Raw genomic sequence first — 11,923 nt, forward strand, 5'->3', positions numbered from 1 at the left:
TTGGACCACAAACCCACAGTAGCTGTAGGTCATAAAAAGCATTTTGAGGGATTAATGTAGGATAGTTTTTGTAGAGGTTGTTGGGATCTGCAGCAGAAATCCAGTATATCCAAAGGATGTCAGTCTGAGGTACCTTTCAACTGTAACAGAGGGTAAACAGATTTTTTTTCACATTTAATTTGTGTATCAAAGTTGATATTAATTACATTACGTGCACTGGGTGATGAAAAGGTACATGGCAAAAGGATCTAAAAGGAAAAAACTACAAAAAAATATATTTGACAGTGGCTGTTTGGTTATATCATCAATAACTGAACAATTACAAATTATGCTCATTTTATTTAATACTGCATCTCTGCTTTAGAGTTACGGAGTGTTTAATTTCCATGTCCATTCAAGTGATTTCCAAACTCTATTGTCAATCTCTTAAATTAAAGGTGAATTTGCAGCCAATATTACAACAAATGGAGTCCTGAGGCCCCCTGGTGGTGAACACAAACTAGAGAACTATTGCGCTGAGTCATAATAATCAGTCCAGTTGTGCAAATAGAAAAAAAACAATAATCATTCTAAAACAAGAAAATCCGTTTACAAGACAGAGAGAGAAGAACTGCTCAACTGCATTTGCCAACAGTTGCAACATAACAAAAAAAACAACTGATTACATCTGTTTACAAAGGTTATTTACACAAAACAGACCTATTCACAACATGAGACAGTTCAAAAAGTGCTACAGTATATTTGTGTGGATATAAACTCTTCTGGATCACTTGTGTGTCTCAGTGACGATACGTGTATTTGACTCAATTTTGTTGATGTCAGTTGAGGCAACTGAAAAGTATCAAATCATTAAACACTTACAAAACAATACAAAACTGCCACATACTTTCACGGTTAAAAATTACAAAATGATCCACAACAGATCATTTCTCCTTCTTGACAAAACAAAATACGAGACCGGGGAAAAGGCACCCAGTTTGAAATCCATTTGTATTGCACACCTTCACCATTCATTTGCACTACCTCTGTTTTTTTTCATATTTACAAGACAGTTTCATTTCTGTCGCCAAAAAAAAAGACTACAATTTAATTTGTATTGAGTCAGAAAGTGAGCTCCATGCTGTTCAAGTTCTGATCAAATGAAATGGGTTGAACAAATGGGACCCAACTGTGTCTTCTTGCTTTACTAAGTAGGTACTTAGTACTTAAGTGGGTTTTATCATATCTGTGCTAGTGTTCATTTAAAACATTGTAAAGTAAGATCATTCAAATCAACAAATGTCCAACGTGAACTGTAAACTCTTGGGACGTGTCGAGGCGAGGAGCGGAGCTAGCTGTCCCTTGTGAACTCCGGCGCCTCCAGCACCATGCTGACCTCCAGACTGCCGGGCGTCTCCAGGGCCAGAGCCGGGTGGCACTGGTGGGTGAAGCGCTGGCTGAAGGTTCCCAGCAGCTGACCACTGTGGGCGTTGTAGAAAGACAGACGGCCGAGCTGGTAGTCCAGGAGAGTGCCCACTCGCTCAGGCATCTCAATCACAAACACACTGGACTGGACGTCGTTGTGCAGCAGCTGATACGTGCAACTGTAAAGACGGAGAGACCACAGGTGAAAGGTTAAGACTAAAAACAATGATGGGAAGTATCTTTTTTTTAAAAAAGGAGAGGGGAGGGAGGGGTATGCATACCCTGATGGTGAAGGGATACACTGCAAACACCATGACAGGCTGTTTTCCCCCAGTGGGCTGTCTCTATTGGCTGTGCTGTAAACCACTCCAAGTCTGTAGGCTGCACTTCCTGTCACTATGGTCTCCCAGTAGTAGCGCCCACGCACTGGCAGCAACTCCCCCAGGATGGATGGACACCTCGGAAAAAAAAAACCCCCACACAAACTAGGGGTTTTACACATATTCCCGAAAAGTTTCCTGGTAGAAAACTGTGTTCAACTCACTGTCGGTCTGCGAGCGGTGTGTTTTCATGTACGTCCTGGGAATAGTGCAGAGTGGTCTGGTCCACCGACAGCTCCAGAGCGGGGTGAGCCGAGGCCTGCAGCAGGTGGAACCTCGTCCCTGGAAAAAGTAGCATTAAGAGAAGAAAATCAAATAAAACACGACATTAACAGTTAAAGTGTGTGTGTGTGTGTGTGTGTGTGTGTGTGTGTGTGTGTGTGTGTGTGTTTTTTTTAAACCTTTTGTGGAAATGAGTGCAGCCTCGCTCTGCTCGCTGGCTCCGGCCTCATTCACAGCTTTGATGTAAAACAGGTAATTCTCATTGGGCTGCAGGAGGACCCTCTGTTCACAGCTCCTGATGCCTGAGATGGATCTAGGAAGATGTTGCACAAATATTATCAAACCTTTGTACAGCGCAAAGCGTTAATGCATGTGGAGTAAAGATTTTAGTAGTTAGTTTGGGGGGTAAAAGGGTACTCGTGGCTTTACATTTTAATATGCGTTTTATAATTAGTTTTGGTTGTTATTTTTTCCCAAATTCCCAGTGTGTTCAATGTCAGAAAGAATTTTCACTAAATTGTATTTTTCTGCGATTCATAATTTCCCCACAATAACCGTGGCCGACTACACATAAATGATCCAGGTCTTCTGATCAGCATGTTTGAGACCCACCTGAGCCCCTCTCCCTCCAGCTCATACTGGCGGCAGTACTCCAAGGTGTAACTCTGTCCGGCGGTCTGCCTCTGCCACCTCAGCGTCGCTGAATCCCACGTGACGGTACAGCGCTCTGTGTCAATCGCCGGCACTGATGGAGCTGCCAGGAGGAGAACAAGGTATCTGAGACTATAACAACACGCCGCTGCCTGGACAAACATAGATATGTCATTTTGAGAATGAACAGTGATCTAAATTCCAGTAAAACTTAAAATGATGCGTCCATTGTTATCAGATGAAGAGATTCGAGTTGTCGCGGACTGACCGGTTGTGAAGGCCAGTCTCTCGCTGGGCAGAGAGCAGCCTGAGTAGTTGACAGCCATCACCCACACCTTGTACGTCTTGTCAGGCACCAGCTCCTCCAAGACACAGTAACTCTCCTTCACGGTCACACGGTACTCCTCTGACACAGCTGTGGAGAACCAGCAACATAGACATCTTCACGTTGGAAAGTCATTTCTTCTGGAATTTAACTATTTCTCTGTGATTGACGGCGTCTTTTTCTTCCAATTTGAGATGGGACCATTCTATCAAGAGCTATAGGTCTGATGGAGATGAAGTCTTTACCTCCCTGTGGATGCTCCATGCAGTAGACCTGGAAGCAGTCTATGATGTCTCCGGGGTTGACTTTCCAGTAAACGGTGACACTGGTGCTGGTGGCTGAGTCTGGCTCCTGGGGCTGCAGCGTGGGCCTCTGAGGCACTGAGGCACAGTACAAAAATCCATACTGGCACATACGTACATATACTGCATGCACAGGACACTAGACCCCCTGCGGATTCAGGTGTGTCTGTGAAAAAATGCTGTCGTATCAGACCTACCCGGGATTCCCTTGCGCTGTGCGAGGTGTGAGCTGGAAGTGTTGCCCTTGGCGTAGTCCTCGAACACCAGCAGCCCCTTGGGACCCAGCTCCAGTGACATGGCCGAGTCCAGAGCGGACTCCAGCCTGAACACACAACCGCAACATTTTCACTTCTGGCCACGACCACAAGTCAATGTCAAAACAGTGAGATGCTACAGGCTGATTTTGGTTTCGGAGAACGTAAAAGAAAACATTTGTCCACAATCCAATCATCAGCGAGGTTATAGCTCTGTAGGTCAAGCAGCATGCTGCACAGGTTATTGTTATCTAGAAATATGTTATTATGTTGTTGTTGTAGTTGTTGTTGTTGTTTTTGTTGGGAAACCACACCAGCTCACACTCCATTCACTGAGCAACATTACCTTGCGTGAATGTCCCTGGGCGACTGGTAGGAGAGCAGATTGAAGAGGAATTCATCACAAAATTTGACACAAACCCCGATGATCACCAACCACTCACTGAACATGACGCCACTGATTTAATCGTTTTAATCGCAGACGCATCCGGACTCACCCGGGCGTCAGTCTCGGCCTCTCTGGCCGTGGTCTCCAGAGTGGCCTTGGTGGTGTCAATGCTTTCCTGGAAGGAGACGATCTGGTCGTACAGCTGCTCCAGCTTGGCCTTCTTCTCCTCCTCCATGCTGACGGACATGCCGTTGTACTGCTCCATCACCAGGGCCATCATCTCCTCGTTCTGTGCCCGCATCACGGCCTCGCCCTCCACACACTGGTCCTGGCGGAGGAGACAGCGACGGACAAAGAGAGACATTTGATTTCGCAAACGCATATTAATCCGATCGCACCCGCTTAAATAGCAATTGTAGCGTGAATGACACATGGGGAGTGGGCCGTACCTCTACGGTGTTGTAGGCCAGCTCCAGTTCAGACACCAAGTCCTCAATGTTCTCCGACCTCCCCTGCAGCTCTGAGATCCAGTCACTCAGCTTCTCCTGTTACGCAAAAACACGTGTGCATACATTATCACACGTGTGTCCTCAGACAACAACACACAGCCACGATTAAGCAGAAGGCGTTGGAACTTTGTAGGCGTGACATCCATCCCATCAGCTGTACCAGAAACATGAATTATACTAAGGCGCCCTGATTGATCTGTGGGAGACAGACGCTCCTTTCTTCTGCTGTTGTTTCTACTGATGACACATGTTCATCGTTAGGTCGAAATGTTGCCCACAGCAGCATTCAGCATATAGCAGATCGCTCTCTGATCCTCCTGAAGCTGTAACAGGTGTGGGTGTATGAAGGAGAATGTGTGTGAACATGTGTACGAGTGCACTCTACTGCACATCTTATCCTGGCTATAGAGAACTGGACTGGATACAGGTTTGCTAAGTTGTTCTGGTAAACGTGTCACAATCGGATCACCATCTGAACAGAGAGCACTTCTCGGTGCTGAGGTCAGATCGTATTTACAGTTTTGATCTTTGTCTTATTTACGGTCCAACTGTCAATGTTTCACATAAATACAAAATCGCACGTGACCTAGGTGTGGTTCAAATATCACCCGGATCTGACATTTGATCAGTCTCAGTTTGTTCCAGCTTTCCTTTGATTTAAATGCCCTATATTTCATTGTAATTGTTTTTCAAAGGCATTAAACAAAATCTCAATACACATACATAGATTTAGATACAAAAATTTGTTTGACAATTGAATAATGTCAATCCTGTTGAAAGTAGCATCTTGCAGCCAAGTGAGGAGATTTCTCAACTTGTTTAAATCAAGCAAGCGGACTTGCAGGCCTTTGGGAAACTGCAGGCGAAAGAAACCAACCTTTTCTTTTGATTGCACCTTCACTGCTATAATGTACATTCATATTTTAAAAAGAAGATGGCTGACCCTGTGCTGACCCAGAGGGACAGCATGCGAGAACAGTGTGTGTGATCGGATCTCATCTCAGCGTCCACTCGATGATGACACACTGGACCTTTCCACTGATCAAAGTGGAGCATTACATCACAACAATTCAATGTGCTTGGCCGCAGCCTGGGAGCATGCAACATCGCCTGCATGAATGGAAACGTTAGAGCCGACTAATTTGAGACCCGTTTATTAAATGATGTCCCGAACTGATTTTCCAGTAAAGTGTGTGATGATCATAACCGTATGTTGTAATAGTTCTCCTGAAGTGTATGACGATGAGCTGCTATCAAGTCACGGCACGGCAGACCACAAGCCACCAAAACTGGTGCTGTGTCATTTCAGAAGTGAACTCCAAGGCCACGGACGAAAGAAAAAAGAAAGGCACGTTATCTCAGCTGATTAGGACTTGATCTCATCCTATAAATACTTTTCCTCTTTGCATTTGTCAAATTTATTATGATGTTTTTTTGAGAAATAGCCTATTTACTCAAAGAAAAACAGATTTTTCAAAAATGTTTAAATATTCCATGAAATGTATTCCTTACGTTTCAATTCTTTAAAATAAATATACATTATTAAGTAGATCGTTTGTAATCAACACTATACTCTAACTTTACTACTAATCTGAGCATGTTTAATAGTAGTAGTATTAATATTGTTAATGTCACATTTATTTACTTTATTTAATTTATTTAGAAAATTTAATTCATTTTCTACATTTTAAGACCTAATAATTGCAGGAAGAGATATTGTTCATTATGAGTGACCTAGTGTCTCCATTAAGCACTCACAACTTTTGAATGGGTTTCCCTGATTATCCTATTTGTGTATGTCTTACTACACATATTCCATGACTTCTTGGAGTGTTTCACCAGTGAGTTAGTACTGCAGTTATAAAGTTGGATGACTTGCAACAAACAGATTAAAAAAGAAAATCAGAAGAGATTGATTCCCTAGCCGTGCTGAAGATCCCAAACCTCTGTACCCTACATTTCCCATGGTGCAACTGAACATAACCTTTTGTTAGACACTCATGTTATAAAATGAAAACCTAATCTCACACTAAGACTTCTCATGAGAAGTAAATTGGTCTTGAGGTGTAAACTGAGGGAGGTGCCCCTTTCAAAAAACTTTCAAAAACTCTATATACAGCACACAACAAATACTGTATGTGCTTTTTGTACACTACCTTGATTTCCTCATAGGCTTTGTCCACTGACGTCACCTCGTGGCTGCGATGCTCTCCCGACACACACTCGTCCTCTGACAGCAGACATCCACAGGTGAGACAGAACCAATCCATCCCCTGCAGCTCAGCAGCCAGTCGGGCCTGACTCTCCTCCTCTGCGTCAATGATGTCATAGTCAGCCTCAATCAGTTCTTCTTCTGGCGGCAGATCAAGCACTTTCTCCTCCAAGTCCATCTCCACATCCATCCTCTCTCCTCTGCGCTGGCCAGATGCAGGCGAGGATTCCTCTGCATCTCTCTGTATTTCAGATTCGGGCACATCCTCTGCATCCTGTTTAGATATGAACTCATATCCAAGCTCCTCCACGGGTGTTCCCGGAGGCTCTGGAATCCTCTCATCTTGCTCCACTTTTTGCCCCACGTCCTCGCTTTGCAGATCAATATCCGGACCAACATCCCGTTTAATAACGATTGCTTCTGGGGCGTCTTCCACCTCGTTCGTCTCCGCCTTTTGTTCAACGTCTGGTTCTTCTGGTTGTATATCCTCTTGGCGCGGCCCAGATAAATCCTCCTGGGGTGTAAAGCTCCTCAGAGGGGAAAAGACAGGCTCATCTTCTTCTAAGTCCTCCTCCACCTTCTTCTCCTCTGAGTCCTCCGCGGGGGCAAGCGGTGAGGACTCTCTGTCTAAGTCATTTCCTGGTTGTTCTTCTACCCTTACAGCAACTTCTGGTTCTAATTCCAACTGACTCTTTGTTTCTTCCATCGGTGCCGGTGTGTCTTCAGGCTCTATGAGATGTTCACATGCACTTTCAGGTTCAGGGGAAGCTTGTGCATCACCTGTGGTCTTGTCTGGCCACTGAATAATATCAATGTCCATCTCTACAGCTTGTCCTTTGGGCACGAGGAGGATCAACTCCGCACCGTCATTCACCGTGTCTTGCACCACAGTCCCGGTGTCTTCTGTGGGTGTTTCACCCTCATCCCGACTTATCACCTTTGTTTTGTCTGATTCATCATCAGTTACCGACTCCTCTGGTGGCAGGGATTCAAGGATTTCACAATGTGTCCTATCTGAATCAGCCTCGACTTCCTCTGACATCACAGGCGCGGTTACTTCACTTGAAGTCTCATTTCGGACCTCAGCTGACTCCTGGTCAGCTTCGACAATGATTTCAGGCAGCTGGCTCTTAGCTGCAGTTTCCCTCGTCGCTGTTGGAACATCTGTCGTCTCGACACTTGTTACCTCATGAAGATCAATCTGAACTTGGGTTTGTCTCTCTTTTTGGTTCACTGATTTCTCGGTTACCTCCACGACTGCGTGTACTGCACTATCACAGCTGGTGGTGACTTCAACGGGTGCACTGTCTTGAGGAGTGACTCCTGCTGCTTCTTTTCCCTCGCACAGAGATATTTCAGCCGATGTCTTTATCTCAGCCGAGGGCTCGGTCGTGGTTAGCGTTTCTTTTTCAACTAAGGCCCCTGGTTTGGCCTCAGCTTCTCTTTTCTCATCAGCAGCCACCATCTCAGTGTCAGGGACTGCCGCCTCAGACAAACTCTTTTCAGTCGTTTCTGTTTGTAATCCTGATTCAATGTCCGTCTGTGGCACCTCACTGCTTACAGGTGCTTTTACAGCTGTTTCATCTGTAGCTTTCACAAGCTCGCTTTTTCTCTGCTCCTCTTTCTGATGCTCCTGACTCTCTTCTTCTGTTTTCTCTACTTTTGTGTCCACCTCTTGGATTTCAGGAACGTTCTGATAAGTGCTGCTACTGAGAGGCTCAGCCTCTCCTTTTACCTCATGTTTCACTTGCTGGGCTTCCACCTGATCCTCCTGAATTGATTCTTCTGAGGCTTTACCGTCAGCCTCCTCTTCGGTCACCATGGAGAGTTTCTCTGTTTCGCTTTTTTCCTCAAATGTTGCTGATTGAACATCATCACTCCCGTCTCCAGCACCGACCTCCTGTGTCTTTGGTTCCTCTGTCTTTGTCTTGTCTTCTTTGGCCACCCTCATTAGACATCCTGTCATTGCAAACTCATTCTGTGACCACATCATCCTCCCCTCCTTCTTATTGTCCACTGACTGTGGTTGAGCCTCCATGGTGGGAGTTTCATCCTTCAAAGTAAACTTCTCCAGGTATCCGTTTGCCTCCTCTGAATCCGACAGACGTCTCTTATAAGACTTCACCGATGTGACGCTCTCTGCCTCTGAGTTTTCCTCATCACTCTTCTGCCGCTGCCCTACAGCGTCCTCGTAAAGGTCAGAGTACATAAAGGACATGGCGGTGGGCTCCTCCAGGAGGATAAGGTCAATGATCTTTGGGGGTCCGGATGAGATATAGATCGGTGTGAGGACGGTCTCCTCGCTCCCAAACAACACTGAACCGCTCTCCTTCATCGATCTCTGGCTCTCTCGTCTCGTTCTCATCCTGGCTTCAGCCTCCGCCTCGTCGTCATCCTTCCGCTGCAGTGCATCAGCAGGAGCTCCTTCTCCGTAGAAGACCTCATCCAGGTGTTCCCCCATCTCCACATCTGTAACAAAGACAAAAGATTCTTCTGACGCCGAGAGGCTGTCTGTGGCTGTCTCCTTCGGAGGTTCTTGCTCCTCTGCTTGGGCTTTCACTGGAGGCTGTTGTGCCTCCTCATGAAGCTCTGGAACTTGTTCTCCAGGCACTGCATCATCCAAAAGGGTAAACTTCTCAAAATAGTCAATGTCACTGGTTCTCTCTTTCTGAGTGTGTCCGGACTCTGTGTCTGCTAAATGCTGCGAAGAGTCCTGTGGAGAGATCAAATCAATCCATAAACCAGGCATTTTATAGAACAAATCAATGTATTAATTTATGTGAATGGCTGGACAGGAAGAATTAAATCGAAAATAGTGTTAGAAATTAAAAATCCCATTTTTTAAAATAATTGTTCAAATCATCAGACACTGTACATACCTCTTGGAGATCCAGTATTTCCCCCTCCTCTGGCAGGACATGATTCTGTTGCTCTTTCCAGTCTTGGTGGTTTCGGGACCTGATCATTGGCGTCTGGTCCAGATACGACAAGTTGTCCTGCAGCTCTGTGCTCTCCTCCTCATCCACAGTAGGAAGTTTGGACGGCACTCTGATGTTGAGAATCTCATAACCCTCTGAAATCAAACTGAACAGTTGCTGATCCTTGTTTTTGATTTCCTCCAAGCCTGGCTCTGTTTCGGTTTTCTCCTGTTTTACGTTGGGAAGAGAGACCTCTGCCATCTCCGGTCTCTCCACTCCCAGGGCTGAGGCAGATCTAGAGCTCCCAGGTCGGCTCAGCCTGTCCCCCAATCTACTGCTCCTTCCTCCAGACCGCGTCCTCCTGCGGACTATTTTATCCTCATCGAAGACAATGGTGATCTTTCCCGCGGCCCCAGGGCCCTCCATGCTGTAGGCTTCGGAGATGGAGCTCGTCTCCGAGGCCCAGGGAGTAGAGCAGCGGCTAGAGGCGGTCTCCCAAACAATACCGCTGTCCTCACTCTGAACTGTTACCATGGAGAACGAGGGATCCACCATCAGGCACTGGAGTTTGGGCTTCACCGACTGGTCCTGGACAACTTCTCGCAGACTGAGGGAGGGAGGAATGGAATAGAGTTCAGGGAAAGAGAGCAGGCTGTTTGTGCCATTTACTCTAGGAGGAAGGGTATGACTCAAGACTCTGACTGCAAGAGGAGATCAATTTGGCACGGCTCATGGAAACGCAAGCAGAGAACAAACCAATGAATCAAATCAAAACGTATCTGAGCAACATGTGCCCAATTTCATGCTTCACAGCAGAGGCAAATCAGAAAATCGAAATATGAAAACACAACAACACCCGCTGATCTTTTCTCAAGGTGATACTTGATATGTATATCTCCAGCACTATAGACCACATGTCTGTTGATAATCTGCCAATGTGAGTGATGAGCCGCAAAAAATAATGATCAAATGGGCTCTGAGCTGTCACTCCCGCTGTGAATGCCGCTTGGTCCTTGGCGGAGGGTTGCAGCAAGGTGACATCCCAAATCGTCATTCGTGTAATATTAGAGAAGAGATGCCTGGACTTCTCAGATACATCCAGCATATCAGTGTCTTCTACTATTTATGACATGGCACAGATAGCTAGAGCACCAAGCATGAAACATGATAAATGAGATGTAAAATATGGGATGGATGAATAATATCAAATATTCGAATAGAGCTGCCTTGCAGTGCCACACTGACAATTTCCTGCATGAGCTGAAGAACAGATGATCATGTGAAGTATTAAATGAAGCACTGTTTGTGTAACATGGGTGCATCTGTCCAGTTACATTCTCCAGAAGGTAATAAGACAAGGCTCCCCTTCAGTAAACGTCATGGAAAGATCTCCCAGCAGAGGAGAAACCACTTCACACAAAGACAGTGTGATACACAATTGAGATTATTTAGTGTGTTAAGTCCAGACACGGGAGTGAATCACCTGTTTTGCAGTTCCTCCAACTCGTCCTCATCGTCCTGACTGACGGCCTCCGAGGCTTCCGACTGAAACTCCTGCAGCTCCGACATCTCCGGGTCCAAACTCTCACATTCCTCCATCTCGTCAATATCCACCAGCTCTTCCCTTTGCAGCTCCCAATGTGGGTTATTTTTTCTGTTTTTTAAGAGTCCTCCTGACGTTTTCAGCCCCTATGAATTGGGAAGAGTTGGTCTGCCTGTTTGTGTCATTCTAAGTTGGGAGCTGTCCATCTGACTCAGCGAGGCACAGAAATAGACTGAGTGGGGTATGAGAAGAGGGGAGTGCGGACGGAGTGGGTAGGGTTCACTGGCAGCTGAGTTGCAAACAACTAACTCCAATAAGTTCCATTTTCAACCAATTTTAAGATATTGTTATGGATCTGTGGAAATCACCACAATGATGCTCTTGGTGTTTGCTAGTGTCCAACAGCTGACTGAGGTAATGTGCCTTTAAGATCAAAATCCCCTTCACTTAGTTAAATATAGGTCATGTGCTGAAATAGTATCCCCTGGTCTTCTAACCCCCCTCTGCTGCTGGTGGCAACACTAAACAGGCCCATGCACATGCCCCCAATGCAAACAACTACCAGGGGGTAGATGGAGACAGACAAAACACCCCCGACTACACTGCCACCGGAGGCTGCAGATAAGACCTGAATAAAAAGCTGCACCTGTTTTAAAATATTTTTCAAGGCCTGTGAATCAGATGGTACTGAATGGCGTCACAGCTCCAGATGGCGAAGGGAAAACCGAATCGAATTGAGTAAACTTAAAATTACACCTGCGATTTAGAAACCAGTGAACACTTTTATATGATTTTGTCACTTCTGTTAGCATCGC

General features: G+C 45.7%; 1 protein-coding gene across 1 annotated transcript; it reads right to left on the reverse strand.

The window, feature by feature from the left end:
* Positions 1-153: 153 nt before the first annotated feature.
* Positions 154-11,326, reverse strand: cmya5 (cardiomyopathy associated 5). The gene is made up of 14 exons (XM_035641001.2): positions 11,049-11,326; positions 9,527-10,172; positions 6,592-9,360; positions 4,376-4,471; positions 4,036-4,254; positions 3,885-3,907; positions 3,482-3,606; positions 3,228-3,362; positions 2,926-3,072; positions 2,619-2,760; positions 2,186-2,319; positions 1,949-2,066; positions 1,686-1,862; positions 154-1,583 (listed from the first exon to the last, which is right to left on the reverse strand). The coding sequence occupies exons 1-14, from the start codon at positions 11,162-11,164 to the stop codon at positions 1,331-1,333; spliced, it is 5,100 nt and encodes a 1,699-aa protein (XP_035496894.2). The 5' UTR covers positions 11,165-11,326; the 3' UTR covers positions 154-1,330.
* Between the last annotated feature and the right edge of the window lie 597 nt (positions 11,327-11,923).

This window comes from Scophthalmus maximus, chromosome 19 (assembly GCF_022379125.1).
Source record: "Scophthalmus maximus strain ysfricsl-2021 chromosome 19, ASM2237912v1, whole genome shotgun sequence".
Classification (NCBI taxonomy): domain Eukaryota; kingdom Metazoa; phylum Chordata; class Actinopteri; order Pleuronectiformes; family Scophthalmidae; genus Scophthalmus; species Scophthalmus maximus.